Below are 18,640 nucleotides of genomic sequence, written 5' to 3'. Positions count from 1 at the left end.
GAGTCCTGGCACCCTATAGGAGGGTGGTGGGCCCTAGAGGCTTCCCGGGGAGGGCGATGGGGGCAGAGATCGGAAGCCGCCGAGGGAAGGAGGGATCTCTGGGTCGAAGCACGTGGGGTGTGCTGTACCCCCAATGTACAGATACCCCCACGCTGTTCCCAGGGCCTGTCCTCGGAGCATCTCTGCCATCTCCGTCCTTCAGCCCGGGGCAGGGCTGCAGGGCTGGCGTCCGGGGCGGGGCGGGGCGGGGGTGGGGCGGGGCGGGGAGCGCCACCCTGACCCCGTCCTTCTCCAGCTGTAGCCGGGCTGAACCTCACAGGCCGCGAGGACGCGAGGATGCAGACTGCCCATTGCACCGCCGAGACACGAGTGTGGACCGCCCTAGGCACCTCTGCTGCACGTTTCGATTTCAGCTCGTAGAAGACAGATGCGTGGACAGTTAGGGCCGAGCTCTCAGCCCCGGGGGGTGTGATCTGCGTGTTCTTTCCTCCGGGGTCACAAGGGGACAGAGCAGGGCTTGGGAAGGAGGGCTGTGGACGGGAGGAGGGCTCCTCGTGTTTTCTGCGCTTGGAGTGGCTTCCGAGGTGGGGTGTTCGGCTAGTCATGGATTTTCAGAGGGGGCCTGCCCTTTCAGCCACACAGTGTTTTTATTTAGCCTTCTTTGTTTGCCCTCGGGGTTACTCTGCTGCTGGTGCTTGATTGCAGCGGGAGGCTGAGAACCGTGCACTCTCGGGAGGACTTTACCTTCTGTCCGCTGGCAAGTGCGTCTTTCTTTTCTTCGTTTTTCTTTCCCGGTGCATTCTTCAGTCCCCAGTGGGAAGTCACTTGGATGTCACTGATTAAGAGTGCCTTCCCGGGGAGGGGTGCCCGGGGCGCTCAGTCAGTCAAGTGTCAGACTTTTCAGTGTGTTCTCAGGTCATTCTCCCAGGGGCCTGGGGTTGCCCCTCGAGTGGGGGCCGCACTCAGCGCAGGATCTGCTTGTTCCTCTTCCTCCCCCTCGGCTCCTACCCCTGCTCCTGCTGCTTCTCTCAGATAAATAAATTAAATCTTTTTTTTTTTTTTTTTTTAATGATCTTCCGGAGGAGGAATGGCGTACTTGCACTCTGGAGTAGATAATTCCTGGGCTTCAGCAGGTGCATCGGTCCGTTATTTGCAGTAATTACGTACGCACTTCAGCCTCGCTGCTGTCTGTGTGCTGATGTCGGGTGACACCGCGTACTGACGTGGATCGAAGGACGTGAAACTACCCTGAATGAAGTGCCAGACTGGTCTGTGCTTTGGGAGGGCGCCTGGGTGGCTCAGCGGGTTAAACCTCTGCCTTCTGCTCAGGTCATGATCTCAGGGTCCTGGGATGGAGCCCCACACTGGGCTCTTCACTCGGCGGGGGTCTGCTTCCTTCCTCTCTCTCTGCCTGCCTCTGCCTACTTGTGATCTCTGTCAAATAAATAAAATCTTAAAAAAAAAAAAAAAAAAGAAAAGAAAGAAATGAGTAGCGGTGCCCAGCTGGCTCAGTCAGAAGATGGGACTCTTGATCTCAGGGTCATACGTTCAAGCCCCACGTTGGTTGTAAAGACTACTTAAAAAAATAAAATATTAAAAAAATAAAGTAAATTTAGGGAAAACTGAAACATAGGTATCATAGTAAAATAAGTAATAGTCTCACAAAACCTTGAAAAGAGATCCTCTGCATTATCTGAATGACTTTAAATAGACATTTTCTTCTGGGGTAAGTGACTTTGCTTGGAACCTTCAGCTGCCTTTAGGGTGTATTCTTATATAATGTGCCATGGGAAGACTAATTAGATGACAGATTTTGGGACTACATGCCAACTTTTTGGTAGCATTTGAATAATAGTATTTACAAAGCCTGTTTCAGAAATTGTCAAGTGAAGACAACAGTTTTTTTCTTAGAGGAATTTTGAGTAGGTTTTCTTGGCTTTTTTTTTTTTTTAAGATTTTATTTGACAGAGATCACAAGTAGGCAGAGAGAGAGGAGGAAGCAGGCTCCCCAGCAAGCAGAGAGCCCTATGTAGGGCTCGATCCCAGGACTCTGAGACCATGACCTGAGCCAAAGGCAGAGGCTTTGACCTACTGAGCCATCCAGGTGCCCCGTTTCTCTTGGCTCTCTTGGCTTTTAAACTTTTTTTTTTTTTAAATTCCATTTATTTAGAGAGACAGGGAGAGACCACAAGTAGTGGGAGCAGCAGGCAGATCGAGAAGCGGGCACCCTGCTGAGCAAGGAGCCGGATGGGGGACTCGATCCCAGGATCCCAGGATCACCACCTGAGCTGAAGGCAGACCCCCAACCGACTGGCGCCCCTTGGCTTTTAAACTTGATAACCACAGCCTCGGATAGGAATAATTCCTTATATCATTGTCCTCTGTTAGTGTGGGGTTCTGAACTTTTTGAATTGTTGGTCAGAATTGGATGCACATTCGCTCTTGAAGGTATAAGCAAAGTTTATGATTACTTGTTGGTATGATGAGTCGCAATTATTGTATATTATGTGGTCTTTTAATTAAATGTCCTTGGGCTTTTTCAGAAGTAGAGTTAGTGCTGCAGATATCCAGAATGAGGGATTAATCCCATGAGAAAAATTGAATTGGGCAGCGCTTCTCATGAGTCCCAAGTGCAGTTTTCAGTGTGAGCAGCTGGGGAACTCCAGCACGGTTCTGTATGTGTTTAAATCACTTAGGTGATGGAAGCATCTAGAACTTGGAGCTGTATGTTGGAGTGTGGAACAGGACAGTCTGGCCTCCGTGTTCCATTTCCTTCCCTCTTGGTTCAGCAGTTCTGTGAGGGTCCACGTGCATGGGACATCTGGCTGCTTCTGCCTTCGCGCTCTGGTGAAGTCTGAGTGAGGCAGCGGCTGGCTTTGGGGTAATGCTTGATTTCCCGTCAGGTGAAGCTCTCTTCTAATAAGCTTTTGAGACGTGCTCTCTCGCTCTCTCTTTTTAAAGATTCATTTACTAGAGGAGGGGGGTGGGCACAGGGAGAGGGAAGAGAGAATTGCCAGTGGACTCCCCGTGGAGCACGGTACACAACGCTGGGCTCTGTCTCAGGACCAGTGAGTTCATGACCTGAGCCGAAACGGCAAGTGGGGACTCTTAACTGACTGTGCCGGCCAGGCGCCGTGCCAGCCAGACGCCCCTCCAGCGGCTCCTTTCTCATTGGAACGTCATTGGTTGAACCGAGCGTTGGTAACTGGACGTCTGTCGTACTTGCTCATGAGAGCCTCACATTGGCTGTTGAGTCCTGCCTCCCTCTGTCGACACAAGAGGTACATGTGTTAGACCAGGTGACAGTGGGGGTTTCTCTACCTCTGAAAGCAGCAGGAGAGGGCTGGAACCACACATGGCCCCGCACCAGTCCCCAAACATTGGCTTTCATCCTCTGGATTCACAGCAGTAGACGGGCGTGGCCTTCGTCGCCCTGGTTGGAAATTCTTTGGCTTGCACTGCTTCTGGGGGGTGCACACAGAATGCTTTCTCTTTGGCTTAGGCGGCATAATGTCATCAAGACAGCATTTTGAAGCATCTGCCTGACAGGCTAACCTTGTGGCCACCCTCCATGTGGCGACCACGGTCCTTTGCAGAAAGATGCAAGAGTTGCCAAGCCCAGAATCCGGCTCACCCTGGAGGCTCAGGAAACGCCCGTCACCAGCTTCGGGAATCCCTGCCTCGGAACATGGCACCGCCCAGTGGCTCTGCCTTGAGCCAGGCTGGCCCCGATTGAGAGCTGGAGGCTCTTGACTACAGTTTAAAGGAGGTTGCAGATGGGGCTGGGGAGTGGAAGTCTCTGTCATCTTCTCAAGACCCAAGGTTTAGTTTATCAAACCCCTTTCCAGTACATTGGAATGTTTTCTGTGGGTTTCTGAATCTGAAATGAGCATTTCTCATGGAGAAGGTAGTAAGACTTTCATAATTTACTTATTGTCATTTTTAAAAGATTGTATTTATTAATTTAACAGAGAGGGAGAACCAGAGAGTGCAAGTAGGGGGAAAGGCAGAGGGAGCGGAAGAAGCAGGCTCCCCACTGAGCAGGGAGCCTGATGCGGGGCTTGATCTCAGGATCCTGGGAACATGACCTGAGCCGAAGGCAGAGGCTTTAACCCACTGAACCACCAGGCGCCCCTTAAATAAATAAACTTAAAAAAAAATAAAACGTGGGGCGCCTGGGTGGCTCAGTGGATTAAGCCGCTGCCTTCGGCTCAGGTCATGATCTCAGTGTCCTGGGATCGAGCCCCGCATCGGGCTCTTTGCTCAGCGGGAGCCTGCTTCTCTCTCTCTCTCTGCCTGACTCTCCGCCTACTTGTGATTTCTCTCTCTGTCAAATAAATAATAAATAAAATCTTAAAAAAAAAAAAAACGTTTTTTAAAATCTGAATTGTTATGAGTATGAGTGTATGTGAAATGTATATTTTGAAAATAAAAAGCTCGTGAACCGAAGTGCCAAATGAGACCATCACTGGCTGTTCATGTGAGCGCGTAGCCGTGAGCTCACGCGATCTTACCGACAGATTTAGGCGCGTCCTTCCCGATGAATGTCTCCAGCGACCACAGCAGCAGTGGGCATCAGATCCCCGCACGCCGTCTGGACTCCGAGTGTTCCTCAGCCCTGTGAATCGTCGCACGCGCCTGGAGAACTGCGTAGAGGTCAGGGTGCGCCGCAGCGCTGGGGACCCTTGACCCGAGAGAGTTCCAGCTGTGGGGTGCTCAGTGGGAGCGAAAGTCGGGCTTAGCTTGTGCCATGGGGGCAGTGCTAGGACAAGGGCAGGTCCACGAATAGGTGAAGAGCTTCGTTCTAGGAAGGATCCGGGAGATCAATGATACCGAGTGAGGTTTCTCACCTGCTTTGATTGCGGGAAAATAATTTTTTCCCCTCAGACACTGAATGTGTTTCGGGGTGTGTGTGTGTGTGTACGTTTTTCTGCCGAGTGTGAGCCGCTGGCAGTGGTATGCAGCAGAGCTCTCTGAACGCATCATTACCTGCTGTAGGTTGCTCAGACAGACCCTTCGGAAGTGAGGGCCACATCCTGGGTCCACGTGTCCTTTCATGGTGAGCCTGCGGGGACCAGCGACAGCACGTCACTCAGGAGAGTCCTGGTCGGAACCGGCCCTCCTCTGCCCAGTCCCTTCCGTCTCCAGCCCTCGCTGGCCCAGTCTGTCAGGTGACTGAGCGAAGCGGTGTCAGCGGGTCTTGCCAACCTTGCATTCTAAAATCTGATCTAGGGCGCCTGGGTGGCTCAGTGGGTTAAGCCGCTGCCTTCGGCTCAGGTCATGATCTCAGGGTCCTGGGATCGAGTCCCGCATCGGGCTCTCTGCTCGGCAGGGAGCCTGCTTCCTCCTCTCTCTGCCTGCCTCTCTGCCTACTTGTGATCTCTCTCTGTCAAATAAATAAATAAAATCTTAAAAAAAAAAAAAAAAAAACATTTAAAATCTGATCTAGACGATGCGCTCCCTGACACCCTGCCTCCCTGAAACAAACACTTAGACCAAGAAACCTCACTGTTGGGACGGCGGCCCTCAGCCTTGCAGCGCGGCAGCGCGCCCTCCCTCTGAGCAGCAGCGTCCAGCTCTGTTAGCGCAGGGCTGCGGCAGCCGGCGAGCCGGCAGTCTGCATCGAGAGCCAGGCAGTCTGCACCGAGAGCCAGGCAGTCTGCACCCAGAGCCGGCAGTCTGCACCGAGAGCCGGTTTGGGGCTTTTCATTCCTGTTCCGCCCGTCACCGTCGGAAGTTGGCAGCCTGCCCACCGTGTTTGAGTCTCACACCTGCCTTCGTCAGCCCGGGCGGTCGGCTCGTTGCTCGCTTTATTCACTATAGCTTGCCGGCATTTAAAAATCGGGAGACTTTGCGGGGCCTGGCTGGCTCAGGCGGAGGAGCGTGTGACTCGATTTGGGGGTCATGAGTTCGAGCCCCATGTTGGGTGTAGAAATTACTTAAAAAAATTAAAAAAATAGGGGTGCCTGGGTGGCTGAGTCGGTTAAGTGTCTGCCTTCGGCTGAGGCCACAATGATCCCCATGTCGGGTCCCTGCTCTGCGGGAAGTCTGCTGCCCCCTCGGGCTGCCACTCCCCCGCTCCTGCACATGCGTGCTCTCTCTCCGACGAACCCATAAATAAAATAAAGTAAAATAAAAAATGGGAGAGTTCAGACAGCGTGCGGGGAATCTGATACCCACACTCAGCGGAAAAACCCCGATTTCCAGTCTTGCATAAGGTCGGGAGACCTGGCAGCCCCGGTTGGTGCGGGCTGCTGGGCCGCGAGAGCTCCTGCCGAATTGTCCTGCCGTCTCAAGAGAAGACTTCGCGGGCTGCAGGCCAGTACACCGCGGGCAAGGAAGAGGGAGGGGCTTGCTCAAGGCCCCAGTGAGCGGAGCAGGACTGAAGCCATCCCATTGGCCCGTGGCTCTCCCCCTGGTTCCCAGGCTTGAGACGTCTGTGACGCCAGCTCCGTGCTCCCGCACAGCCCTCTCGTGCTTCGCCTCTCTCCTCTGCCATCTTGCTCGAAAGGAATGTCTCCCTTGAGCCTGCGGGATTTGAAGCCCGGGAGGTGCCTGAGTGCGGACGCGGGAAGGTCCGTGCCGCCGTGTGCAGGAAGAATTGATCACTTTCCCGAGAGAAATGCCGCGTCGCACGGGGCCAGCGTAAACCTGCCGTGTAACCTCGGTGCCTGCTTTTTGGCACCCGCTGTTCCAGCAGGGATTCTGAACCCGGGGCCTGCGAAGCCAGGGTGACTGCAGGCGAAACTGCCGTTTCCAAGGAGTCGGAGGGAAGGAAGTCTCAGCTTCCGCCTGATTGGAAACTGAGAGAAGGCGAGGTGACCAGTGACCTCCCATCAAGGGGAGCCTGAGCTGGGCGGGGTGGTCTCCCTCTGGACATGTGGCAGCGAGCCTGGGAAGGAGAAGCTGCCTCTCCTGGCCTGGGCTGCTTTTCCCCCAAATGCAAGGCTCGATCCCCCACTCCAAACCTTGGTGTCCTCGCCTGTTTTCACAGGTCTGAGTGTCTCAGTGGCACGTTTGACACGGGGGCAGGTCACTCTGGGGTGGGCCCCTTGGGGGGTGGAGCAGCATCTGTGGCTGCTGACCCGGCGCCAGCAGCACCCCAGTCGTGACAACCACAGATGTCCCAGCGTCACCCAGTGTTCGCTAGGGGCAAAGTCACCCCGGGTGAGAATCCCTATGCCAGATTTCCTAGGTTTTGGCAACTGTATGGGCCGTGCCTGTGGGAGGTCTTTGCCACAAGCTGTGTTTTGGCTCAGTCAACTCTTAAAACCTCAGTGTGGCAGGTCAGTTGCCAAAATGTCCCTGTCCTTCATTCCTTGTGTCCTCACCGTTTGTGCTGTGACCTTGCAGCGTTTCCCATCTGGAAGTGACATCTGTTTCCTTGGCCCTTGAGTCTGGGCTTCCTGTGCCGTGTCTTGCCAGCAGACTACCGTGGAAGTGATGCCGCTGTAGACTGCAGTCGGGCCCCCCAGAATTTCTAACCTAGTCCTGCAGATGATGGTAGCGGAAGGTGGGGCCTCTGGGAGGGGCTTAGGTTATGAGGGTGCAGCCCTCATGAAATGGAGGAGTCCCCTTATGAGAGAGCCCCCCTCCCCCCGCAACAGAGCTCTGTCACCCTGTCCTCCACCCAGTCCCTCACCAGACACGGCGCCTGCCGGCACCTTGAGCTTGGACTTGCAGCCTCTAGAACCTTCGGGAACGCTGCCGCGTGAAGGCTCTCAGGCTGGCCGTGGAGGAGGAGATGCCACAGGGAGGTGGCCGGAGTGTCTGTCTGCTCGCCAGCCGCTCTCCAGCCGCCGAGTGCAGACGCAGTGCAGCCCCGCCTGCAGGATCTTGAGGGAAACGACGAGTGCTGCTTTAACCAGGAATCTGCAAACCTCTTCAATAAATACTTGCAGCTTTTTGTGTATCCTGTAGTTGGGGGCGGCTTGTCAACAGTAGGAACATACCCCCCACAGTGCTGAGGGTGCTGGTGGAGGGGGCTGGGTCCTGGTGAGAGCCCCCTGGCGGGTTGTGGACTGAGGGTTGTGGACTGACCGCCTCCCCACTGTGTCCTTGCACGGAGGAGGGGGAGGGGAGCAATCCCCTCTTGACTCAGGGGCGCTCCTGAAGGCCCCGACCTCCTGACGTCATCTAATCCTAATCCCTCCCAGAGGTTCTGCCTCCTAACACGGAGCGGTAAGGCTTCAACGTTGGATTCTGGGATTCTGGGAGACGCAGACATTGGGTCCCTAACACCAGGCCATATGGCGTCTGAGCTCCCCCACGCTAGGGCTGCCGCTAGGGCAAAGTCAGCCGGGAACGGTACCCAAACAAGTGGGCGTGGCTGTGTGCTGCGAAGCCTTCATTTTTGACTCTGATCTGTGAATGTCAAATGATTTTCATGTGTCACGAAATAGTTCTTTAATTTTCTCCAGCCATTTGAAAATGGGAAAACCATTTTTTTGCCGTGGGCCTTACAAAAGCAGGCAGTGGGCAGATGTGGCTGTCCCTTGCCAAACCCTGCTTAAACCCCCCATCTCTCCCCTTTCCTCCCCACCTGGGCACTGCTGTGCCAAGTCTCTCTTGAGAGCGGGTGTGAGATGCACAGCACATGCCCTCCCCGAGTCCGAGGGGCATCCCACGCTCCATGTCCTCCTGGAGCTCCCTTAGCGGACCTAAAGGGAGGCAGTGCTCTACCGTCCCAGACCATAAACACCAGCAGGTGCTTTCGTGGTGTCCCGAGCCGCCGGTCAGGATGCGGTGGGTCTCACAGTCCCTTTCTGGGCCGCCACCACTTTGATCGTTGTTCATCACACGTTGACTCCCCTCGACTGCCCTGCAAAGCCCTATCTTAAGTGTTTGGAGAGCTCTGAGGAGGAACGAAGAGATGCGACGGTGAGGAGAAGCCCTTCCCCACCTCCCAGGGCCAGAAGAGGCCTTGCAGTGAAGGGCACCTGGGATTATGGTGGCTGGGGCTGGGTTGTGGCGCCCTGGCCCAGCCCCGAGAGAAGGGCTGGTGTGGACATTGACATGGGAGCAAAGCACAGGGGCTGACCAGGAAATGGTGCCGTGTCCTGAGGGACAGAGAATTCGGGGGGTGGCAGGAGGCTAGGCGGTGGGTCGCGGCTCTCAGATGTAAGGCAGAAGCTGGGGTTTATGCAGTAAGCAATGGGGAGTCGCCAAGATACCTGCTCATAAGACTTGTCCTGTTTTAGGATGCTAAGGAGGGCTGAATTGTGCCCCCCCCCCCAGCCCCATTGGGACTGGAGGTAGGGCCTCCAACAAAGTCATTCCAGTTCCGTGAGGACACAGCGGTGGGTCTGAGACAGCCATCCTGGCCCCATTCTGTGGGCTGTGCTTGGTCTGTGGTCAGTGCGGTGGGAGCCAGGCTGGGCGGGAAGCCGCGGGAGGAGGCCGGCACCAGGAGGCGTGTGTGGAACGTACGTGGCCGGTACCTTGCAGCTTCGCCAGTAACGTTTGGTGGTTTAAAGAGATGCCACGAACCCTTCCCTCCCTTCAAAAGTCGGGGCCTAATCCTCTGCCCTGGGGTGCGGGTTAGATTCGGTAATTCGCTTCTAACTAATGGCACATGGCTGAAGTTCTGCCTGGTGACTGGTGTCAGAGTTTGTGGCACGTCCGGCTTCCGCACCCGACTCCTCGCTTCTCCCCCTGGGAGAAGCCAGTTGCTGTGTCTGAGAACACACAAGCCGTGCTGGGAACAGCCCGCCCAGGAGGCTCCAAGGCCCCTTGCAAACAACCAGCACCAAACTGCCCTCTGGCTGAAGGAGTGCGCGGGAAGCACAGCCCACCACCCCAGCCAAGCTACTCCTGCGTTTCTGATCCGCAGAAACCGCGAAGGTCAGCATCACTGTGCGAAGCCGCAGCAGTGGGATGATGCTTGACGGCAGTACGTAACCAGTGCGCGGTGTCCACCAGTGTCCACCAGTAGGAAGCTGGGCAAGGGAATTGTGACCCATTCAAACCCGCCTCTAAGTTCGGGAGGCCCAGCTCGGAAGTGCCAGTGGACCGCGTACCATATGCCCGAACACTTCATAAACCAAGCAGGCAGAAAGTTAAATACAGTATGTTTTATCTTACCCGCCTTGAGAAATAAACCTTCCCAGCGGCCAAAAAACAGGCCAAGGTTTTCCTGCTTGGCAAAACATCAGTGATGACTGAATTTCTCTATTATCGTACATGTCTGGGCATTCTGTTGAGGGACTAGTGCTGTTTGGTGTCTTAAAATAAATTCGTAAATGATTGTATATGCTGTAAAATTTATTTTTAATTTATTTATATTATTTTATTTCAGCATGAATGATGTTTGTGTGACCAAGATTTTCATATGTCATTTGAGTTTGGCTCCTATAATGACCTGAAGCAGGTGACATCGGTGGGCTGACTTGAGTCCTCCCTAAAACTTAACTGTAGACGTGCTCACCCCCAAGACCTCACTCGGAATAGGACTGTGCTTGGAGACGGGGTCTTTAAAGAGGTGATGAAGTTAAAATGTGGTCACAAAGGTGGGCCCTGATCCAGTATGACTGGCACCCCTGTAACGGGGGGATGGGGACACAGACACGCGTCCAGGGACAACCCTATGAGGACACGGGAGAAGACGATGTCTACACACCCAGGAGAGACGACTGGGAAGGAACCGGCCCTACCAACTGCCTGATCCTGGACCTCCGGCCTGCACAGCACTGTTGTTGGCGCTGCTCCGTCCTGGGACTTTGTAACGGCAGCCAGAGCCGACCAGCACAGCCCCTTTCCCGATCGGGGTTCCACCTCAGAGCTGCAGAACACAGGAGATGGTCAGAGAGCCCGAGTCCCTAGAGGGACGGGCCACAGCCGGCGCCATCCCGGGGTCCTCGTCCCCTCGAGGGACATGAATTCTTATCTACACAGACGCCTGGGGGTGCGAGGCCTTCATTTCTGCTCGACTCTCTGTTGAGAAAGGCTGAGAAGGGCTGAGCTAAAAGATCCAACCTTAAAATGCAGTTACAGCTGGAGTGTCCAAAGCAGGTGTATTTGCATCAAAAACACTGAGCAAATGTAAAACATGGAAAAATCAACATAATTTTTCATGTGCTTCTAAAATGTTTCTTTTCTTGCGCGCCTGGGTGGCTCAGTTGGTTAAGCGACTGCCTTCGGCTCAGGTCATGATCCTGGAGTCCTGGGACGGAGCCCCACATCAGGCTCCCTGCTCGGCGGGGAGTCTGCTTCTCCCTCTGACCCTCCCCCTTCTGACGCACTCTCTCTCTCTCTTATTCTCTCTCTCAAATAAATAAAATCTTTAAAAGTTTCTTTCTTAAAATATTAAAACATGTCTGTTAAACATTAAGACAAAATACGGGGGGGGGGGGAGTGACTGGTAGTGGTTGTGAGGTTTCTTTTTATTGTAGCAAAATAGACATAAAATGTACCATTGAACCGTCTCCAAACACACAGCTCAGCGGCATGAAGCACACTCACCCTGTCCTGCGAACACCCCCCACCCTCTGTTTCCATAACTTTCCATCCCCCCAAAGGAGTCTCCATCCCCACAAAGCACAGACTCTCCACCCTCTGCCCCAGCCCTGGCTCCCACCATCTCTCTGTGTGGACGGGACTCCTCTGGGGGCCTCCTGGGAGTGGGGTCCATGCACGATGTGTCCTTCTGGGTCTGGCTCCGCTCACAGCCCATTGCCCTCGGGTCCCTCCACACCGTGGCAGGGTCGGGATTCTTTCTAAGGGCGGATAATCCATTGTGTATGAGTGTATGAGTGTAGACCATACTTTGCTTTCATGTTCTAGAGCCAAGAGGTAGGGAGAAGGGTCTCTCCAGGGCCTGAACAGGAGGCCCTTTAGTCACAAGACAGGGAGGGGGCCTACATGCTTGTATGCTTCTCAGTAAATTTTGTGTGTGTGTGTGTGTGTGTGTGTGTGAGAGAGAGAGAGAGAGAGAGAGAGAGGGGTGGGGACTTCTGGTGCGGCTCATAGGTCTTTCTGTGATGGTGGAAATGTTCCACCAGGGTCACCACTAGCTACCTGTGGCTCATAAAGCCTGAATTAATTACAATGAAGCTAAATGTTGAATTCCACTCCCCAGCCGCCGGAGCCACACACTGTGAGCGCATAGGGGCCAGACATGGCTGGTGCCACTATATTGGACCGCGTGGCTCTAGAATGTGGGGCCAGGTTTGGGGCCCTCTAGCCCAAGTGAAGGGCAGCATGGGACACAGCAGAGTTAAAAATGAAGGGAACACAAGTGTTTTATGGAGCTGGTGCCTTCCGGCAGCCTGGGGGTGTCGGGGCTGGAGAAGCAGGAGGCGGGGTAGGGGCAGAGTAAGGGCGTAGCTTTATACACAACCTGACGCGGACAAACGACACTGTGTGGCATGAAGGCTTGCTCCCAGGCAATAAAAGTCTAACAATCACGGCCAACCCCAGACGGGGGCAGTGGGGAAGGAAGGGAATCTGATGGGGGACCATTCAGTTTTCATTATTTAAAGAAGTTCTGAAGCAAATACAGCAAAATAGGAAGGCTTGGGGCACCCCAGGGTGTGCCCTTATTATGTTCTAGGCTCGGAATATTTTTGCAGTAAAGAGGCCTTAATACGGAGGGATTCAGAGAGCCAGCCGGCTGCCTGTTCCACCTGCTTTTGGCCAAGAAAGTCTCTGAGACAGGGAGAAGAGAGCCACGATCGCGCGCTCGGCTCCCTGGAGAAATCCGAGGCTCGCTCAGCTCGAGGGGCGCTTCCGGCTCACCTGGGAGAGGAAGGCATCCTGGGTTGTTGCGGAGTGGACGGCTGGCTTCCCTTTGTGTCATCATTTTACTGTAGAGCTGCAGATTTCGAGTTGTTCGGACGGCGGCCTTGCACCTGGGAGTGGCCCCTGGGGTCCAGGACGCTGCCTTCGATTGCATCTGGAAAGCTGCCGTAGATGGGAGCTTCGGGGATGCCCCCACCCGCCCTTTCCCAAACACGTGCCCCTGGGGACGCCGGTACGCACCTGGTCCCACCGCTGTTACTGCGCACCTGCTGTGTGCTGGGTGCTACTGCAGCGCCCGGAAAGACCTTGGGACACAGCCATCCTGTGCCCCTGTGGCCTTGTGCTGTGGGGGAGCCGATGACCGGGGCACAGACAGGTCGGAGAGGATCAGGTGGTGCTGGCAAGAAAACTCCAGCGGGGTTCTGCTGTCCTAGACGGGCTCAGAGCAGGCTTGTTGGAGGAGGTGGCATTCGAGCAGTGACTTCCAGGAGGGGATGGGGAGCATCGGCGTCAGGGCTGCCATCTCAGAGCCTTGGAGGGTTCTAAGCAGGAGGGCGACACAGGCAGGTGTATGCTGTGCTCTGGTTGCCAGGGGGACGGACATGCCAGGGAGGGGGTGGGCAAACCCCGGGCAGGGGTGAGGTCCCGGGCTCTGCTGGCCCCCAGCTCCTGCGAGGTACGTTTGCACTTGACTGTGTGGCTGACCCTCGGCATTCTGCTCAGCCTGGAGGGCGCTGCCCTTGTTGTCTCAGATGGGCAGCAAGCCACTCAGAGGGACGGGGCAGCTCGGCTGTCATTGTGTGGCTAGCTTTGGGCCAGAACGTGTGTGAAGGTACCAGGTGTGTGAGCACCGCTGGCTGCGGTCCCTTTGTCCCCAGACCTGCCTGCCCCAAACCCCATGCATACACCTGGGGTCGTCCCCTGGTTTGCGGGAGCTTCATGGGACCCGTGATGGGGCTAAAAGCTTTGACGGTACCATCCCAGACAAAGGGACTTTCCCAAGGACCATCTCCTTGGTGGCTGACACTTAGGAGAGTGAGGGGCGCTTGGGTCGCAAAGATCTGGGTCTGAATCGAGCACTCGACCTGTGTCACTGATCTGCAGAATTTCCACATTCAGAAACGGGACCGATGGACAGACAGACAGACATGGTGAGCACGTCACTGTGGCAGTACAGGGGGAATGTGTTGTCAGAGGCTCCGTGCCGCGCAGAGCACGCTGGCAATAAAGCGGGTTCTCGTGACTACGAGTTTGTAGTTTCATGTTCACCGATCTGCATTTTAGTAACTGGGGGACCCACTCATCCCTCGGTCACAAAATGCCATTCAAGTTTAGCTTCCATGGAAGAACCTTGATGTCCAGGAAGAGCTTGCTGCCCGCACAGGTGGGCTGAGAAGACCAAGGGGCTCAGGCCCTGACTTTGCCACTTCCTGTGCCTCAGTTTCCTCTCCTGCAAACGTGGACAAGGAGCGTCCCTGACACAGAGTTGTTAGCACGTTGTGTTATTTTGTGAAAAGTGCTGAAACCCCAGCCTGCTCCTGTAGCAAGGTCTTAAGAAACATCAGTCACAGAAAGAATGGATGCACCCTCGGCATCCAGAGCGGCCGATGCCCTCTGGATGGCCTGGGGGCCCCTGAGCACATCTGATGTCGCAGGTGGGCTGGGGGCCCCTGAGCACATCTGATGTTGCCGGTGTTTGTGTGTGTTTGTGGTTCTAGCACCGGGCCTCCGATGGCTTTTCCCCTCCCCACCTCTGGAGCCAGCCTCTCAACGGGACCCGCTGCTGGAATGGGTCCCGCTGTGACCCCACCGTTTCCCGCGGCTACCCTGCCCCCCAGGCCTGTGCCCCCAGTGGGGTATGGCGGGTACCAGCTCCACTCTAGCCCGCCCCAGGAGCCCGCCCCAGCGTCCACCATGGCTCCCTCCTACCAGGTATCAGCCTGGTCTTTCTTTGACTAGCGCCGGATAACGTTGAGGGGGCACGTGCAGTGGGCGCCCCGTACAGGCACACAGGCGGGGACACGGGCTTATCTCCCTGCCCTGACAGGGAGCAAGGGATGGGCTTGGGCTCATCAGGCGTTTCTGGTGCTGAGGATGCCAACTTCCCCTCTCCGAGCTCCGGGACTAGAGATCTGGCCGCTGCGTTTCCACTTGGAATTGCCAGCGTGTCCCGTGCCAGACATGGTCCACCCCTCCTGAGCCTCTGCCACCCATCGCTGGGACCCCCTCATGTCAGTGAGTGTACCAGGGGCTGCCCAGCTGGCAAAGCTCACGCTGTCTGGTTCCACCTTCTTCCTCCTCCCTTACTTCTGGGACTCCCCCTCCAGCCCACCCCCAGGCTCTCGCACACCCCCAGGGCTGGCCTCTGCTTTTGTCCTCCCCTGCCGGTCCGTCGTCCTATTCCACGCATCGCCCTGTGTGCCCCTTGGCACGGCACCCAGACCCTCCCTGAGCCCCTGGCCCCATTTTTCCCCCCGGCCCTCTCTCCTGGCTGCAGCCGCTGTGCTCACAGCCCTCTGCACCTCCCGCAAGCCCACCAACCGACTCCGTGTGGCGGCCCCTGCCTCCAGCTGTCCCTGCCCGGAGCCCCGCCCCCACATCCGCACCTGCTGCCCGTCCCTGCACTGCTCCTCCGAGGAGCAGTCTCCGAGCTAGGCATTCTGCAGAGCACTTCTGCTCTCAGATGGTAACATTTCCACGAGAGCGGCCACATCTGTGTCACTGATCACTCTGTCCCAGCTCCTGAATGGCCCGGTTCAGAGCAGGAGCCCAGGAACCCTGGGGACACACACACATGGGGTGAGCGAGAGCACACCCTGCGCTGAGAGGCTCCCCCCCATCATGTGTCGCTCTGGTAACCCCCTCGCAGGACAGTTACAGCTGCGGACCTCCGACAGATGCTGGAAGCTACAGTAGCTTCGAGAGCAAACAGTATTACCTGCCCGCTGCCAGCCAGCCTCAGCTCACGGCCACGGCCTGCCAGCCAGGTGTGTTTCTGCAAGGAGCCACTGGCTTTACAGGGGGCGGGGAGGGCCCCCCCTCCCCGCAAGGTCACACTCCAAAGTTTGCAGATCGGCAGGTGGGCTGGGGGTCTCTTCACTATGCCTGGAAGGCTTGGGTGGGGGTGGGGGTGGGGGAGAGAGGGCGGGAAGGAAAGAAGCAGAACGAAAAGGGGAGCTAGCCAGGTTTATTCCAGGAAGGCTTCCCCCACTGGAAGGAGGTGAGTTCTGCTGAGAGCCTGGAGTTTCCGGATGGCAGAGCCTGGGGTTCTGGACTTGCAGGCGGTCGTGGCCAGTAGGGGTCTGGGGAGGCCACAGGCACAGTTAAAGGGCAGGCGTGGCTCCCGCTGTCCGCCTGCGGGTTGTGGTAAAGGGTGGCTTTGCAGAGAGGTTCTGCTTGCCCTCCAGGGACTAAAGGACCTTCTGTCCAGCCCAGTGGAGGGTGCAGCCAAGCGCAGCCCCTACAACCCGCGGCCACTGCCTCGGCAGGGCAGCCAGCCGACGCCCCAGCCTTGAGCTACGCCGAGAACTACACCTACCCGCTGGCGACCAGCGCTCTGCCCATGGCCTCTGTCTCCCCGCTGCCTTCCTATGCCCCGACCTCCTACAGCCCCACCTCTGCCCCGGACACGGGTAAGATGAATTGCTGTGTACCAGCAGGCACAGGCCATGCCTCTCGCTACGTCCTCCAAACCAACCCGTCTCCCTATGTCTGGTTTTTCTCTCTGCTTCCTAGGACCTGCCTACCCGAGCTATGAAGCAGTGGTGCACTCGGCAGCCGGTCCTCAGTGTCCCCCACCGCTGCCCCTCCAGCTGCCACCGCCTCCCCAGCTGCCCTTCCCACTCCCCACACCCCCAGGTTCCCTGTGGAGCAGCCCCGGAAGCAGTCCCAGGGCCAGCTCTAGCACCGGCAGCCTCTCTGGAAAGCTTCTGGCTCCTCCCAAAGCACCGAAAGCCAAGGGTGGCCCCAGGGAGCCCCCACTTCACTACTGTGACATCTGTAAGATCAGCTGTGCTGGTCCCCAGGTCAGCTGCCCTCCACACCTGCTGAGCAGACCCAGAGGACCTTCCTGGGGACTGTGCTGCCTGCCCTAGGCTGGGAGAGCCCCCTTCCCCCACCTGGCTAACCAGACATCAGGGGCATTGCCTGTCCCCAAAGGCCTGTTAGTAAACTAGCAGCGTCCAGGGCACGTCAGGTTTGCCTTTCCTGCGTGCTGGCAGTGGGCGGAGGGTAGGCACGACACTGCCTGCTGGTGGCAGGAACGGAGTCGTGGGGCTCCCCTTGCCTGAGCGGGCGGCGGTGGGCAGAGCCCCTTCCTCGGCCCACGATGGGTGCAGGTGCAGCAGACACAGTTCCAGGAGGTGCCTGGTGGGGGGGCGCCTCGATGCAGGTCCCCGGGTGGACGGAAGCAAGTGTGTGCGCGCGCGCGTGTGTAATTGTCTAAGGGAGATCCCCCAGCCACACTCCCAGGTAACCCAGCTCGTCCTCCGGAAAGGACACGAGGTGCAGGATACGAGGGCCCTGTCTTCACAGGAATCACGTGCTAGTTTTGAGTCTTTCTGAGAGAGAGCTGGAACCTGGAGGGGTGCATAGACCCCAGGTTCGCAGGCCATCGGGGTGCGTGAGGAGACCCTGGAAGCCCCCCTCCGGCCCCCACTTACCCAGGCGGGCCAGGGCCTTTCCTATCTCCTGCCGTCTCTACAGGCCTCTTGATTGAACCTCGTGCACGCTTTTTCCGCAGCGAGACTCGCGCTCGTTAAAGGGAGGCTAGTTTTCTCTGCTCCCACCTTGGCTTCTCTGCGTGACTTTTATGCTGCATCTTGGGTTCTCGGTTCCTCTCACGGGTCCAACACCAGCCTCTGCTGATTCTAGACCCTTCACAACACTGTGTTGCGTGAGTGCGGGATGCTCCCCAGGAAGGGGACACGTGAGTGCTGTGGGGGAGGTCGGAGCCCAGCCCTGCGCTCCCTGTCACTGGAGCAGGTGTCTGAGCTGGTCTCCTCGGGGACAGCTGCAGTGACAGGCTTTGCCCGAGCATGTCCCCACGCGTGCAGTGCGCCACAGAAACGTGACCTTTTGTTCCCAGCTTTTTGCTGAGGTCTGTAGCATTCTTCAGATTGGAAATTTAAAAAAAATTTTTTTTTTTATTTATTTGATAGACAGAGAGAGATCACAAGTAGGCAGAGAGGCAGGCAGGGAGAGAGGAGGAAGCAGGCTCCCCGCTGAGCAGAGAGCCCAATGGGGGCTCGATCCCAGGACCCTGAGACCATGACCCGAGCCGAAGGCAGAGGCCTAACCCACTGAGCCACCCAGGCGCCCCCAGATTGGAATTTTGACGGAGAATGTTGTAGGTTGCAGACAGATGTAAGTCACGACTCAGACACGTCCCTGTGTCCCCAGCCCGGCTTCCCCCATGGCAGCCAGGCTCCCAGCCAGGGTGTTGACCTTGATCGAGGCTCCTTCTTACCCTCAAGTCTGTAGTTTCACTTGTCCCCACGTGCACGTGTCTGGTTCGGTGTGCACTCACCCCCCGGGCGGGCTCCTGCTGATGCCGCCACCGTGCCACCCCCGCCGGGACCCTGAGACTTTCGAGCACTGACCCATCCACCCCCTGCCCTGCGCCCGCTGCATGGGAGGGTGTCCGTCCCCGGGCTCCCTGTGGCCCCTGGCAGTCCTGGTGCCTGTTCTCGAGGTATCTGTCTAGGTGGCCTCTCTCAGGACAGCCCGGTTGGCTGTGTAGCCTCCAGGCCAGCCCTGCGGGGCCAGGGGGAGCCCTCGGAGCTGCAGGAGCACCAGACGGGCCTCTTCCCAACGCGCCCTCTTGGTCTCCCTCTCACACGCTGGACACGTGTTGGCGGCGGGGAGTCCCAGGGCGGGAAGACAGTCGCAAACGGTTCCTCTT

At 56.8% G+C, this 18,640-nt stretch overlaps 1 protein-coding gene and 1 long non-coding RNA gene across 6 annotated transcripts in view; both read left to right on the top strand.

Moving 5' to 3' along the window:
- Positions 1–18,640, top strand: part of ZFR2 (zinc finger RNA binding protein 2) — a 37,061-nt gene that overhangs the window by 701 nt on the left and 17,720 nt on the right. Inside the window, exons 2-7 of one of the 5 annotated variants that reach the window (XM_059388655.1) lie at positions 296–438; positions 706–761; positions 14,457–14,670; positions 15,608–15,725; positions 16,146–16,370; positions 16,474–16,763. In XM_059388655.1, coding sequence (XP_059244638.1) covers positions 14,470–14,670; positions 15,608–15,725; positions 16,146–16,370; positions 16,474–16,763 — 834 coding nt within the window. In that variant the 5' untranslated portion in view covers positions 296–438; positions 706–761; positions 14,457–14,469. Of the gene's footprint in view, positions 1–295; positions 467–705; positions 762–14,456; positions 14,671–14,785; positions 14,974–15,607; positions 15,726–16,145; positions 16,371–16,473; positions 16,764–18,640 lie in introns of those variants that run through there. The other 4 variants (XM_059388654.1, XM_059388652.1, XM_059388656.1 and 1 more) reach the window with 4 other exon arrangements.
- Positions 2,888–5,824, top strand: LOC132010790 (uncharacterized). Its single transcript, XR_009402286.1, has 3 exons — positions 2,888–3,281; positions 4,521–4,656; positions 4,999–5,824. It is a non-coding gene; the product is annotated as an uncharacterized LOC132010790 (long non-coding RNA).

The sequence above is a fragment of the Mustela nigripes genome, chromosome 2 (assembly GCF_022355385.1).
Source record: "Mustela nigripes isolate SB6536 chromosome 2, MUSNIG.SB6536, whole genome shotgun sequence".
Classification (NCBI taxonomy): Eukaryota; Metazoa; Chordata; class Mammalia; order Carnivora; family Mustelidae; genus Mustela; species Mustela nigripes.
The sequence above is the reverse complement of the archived record's forward strand: the minus strand, read 5'-3'. Positions and strand labels throughout refer to the sequence as shown.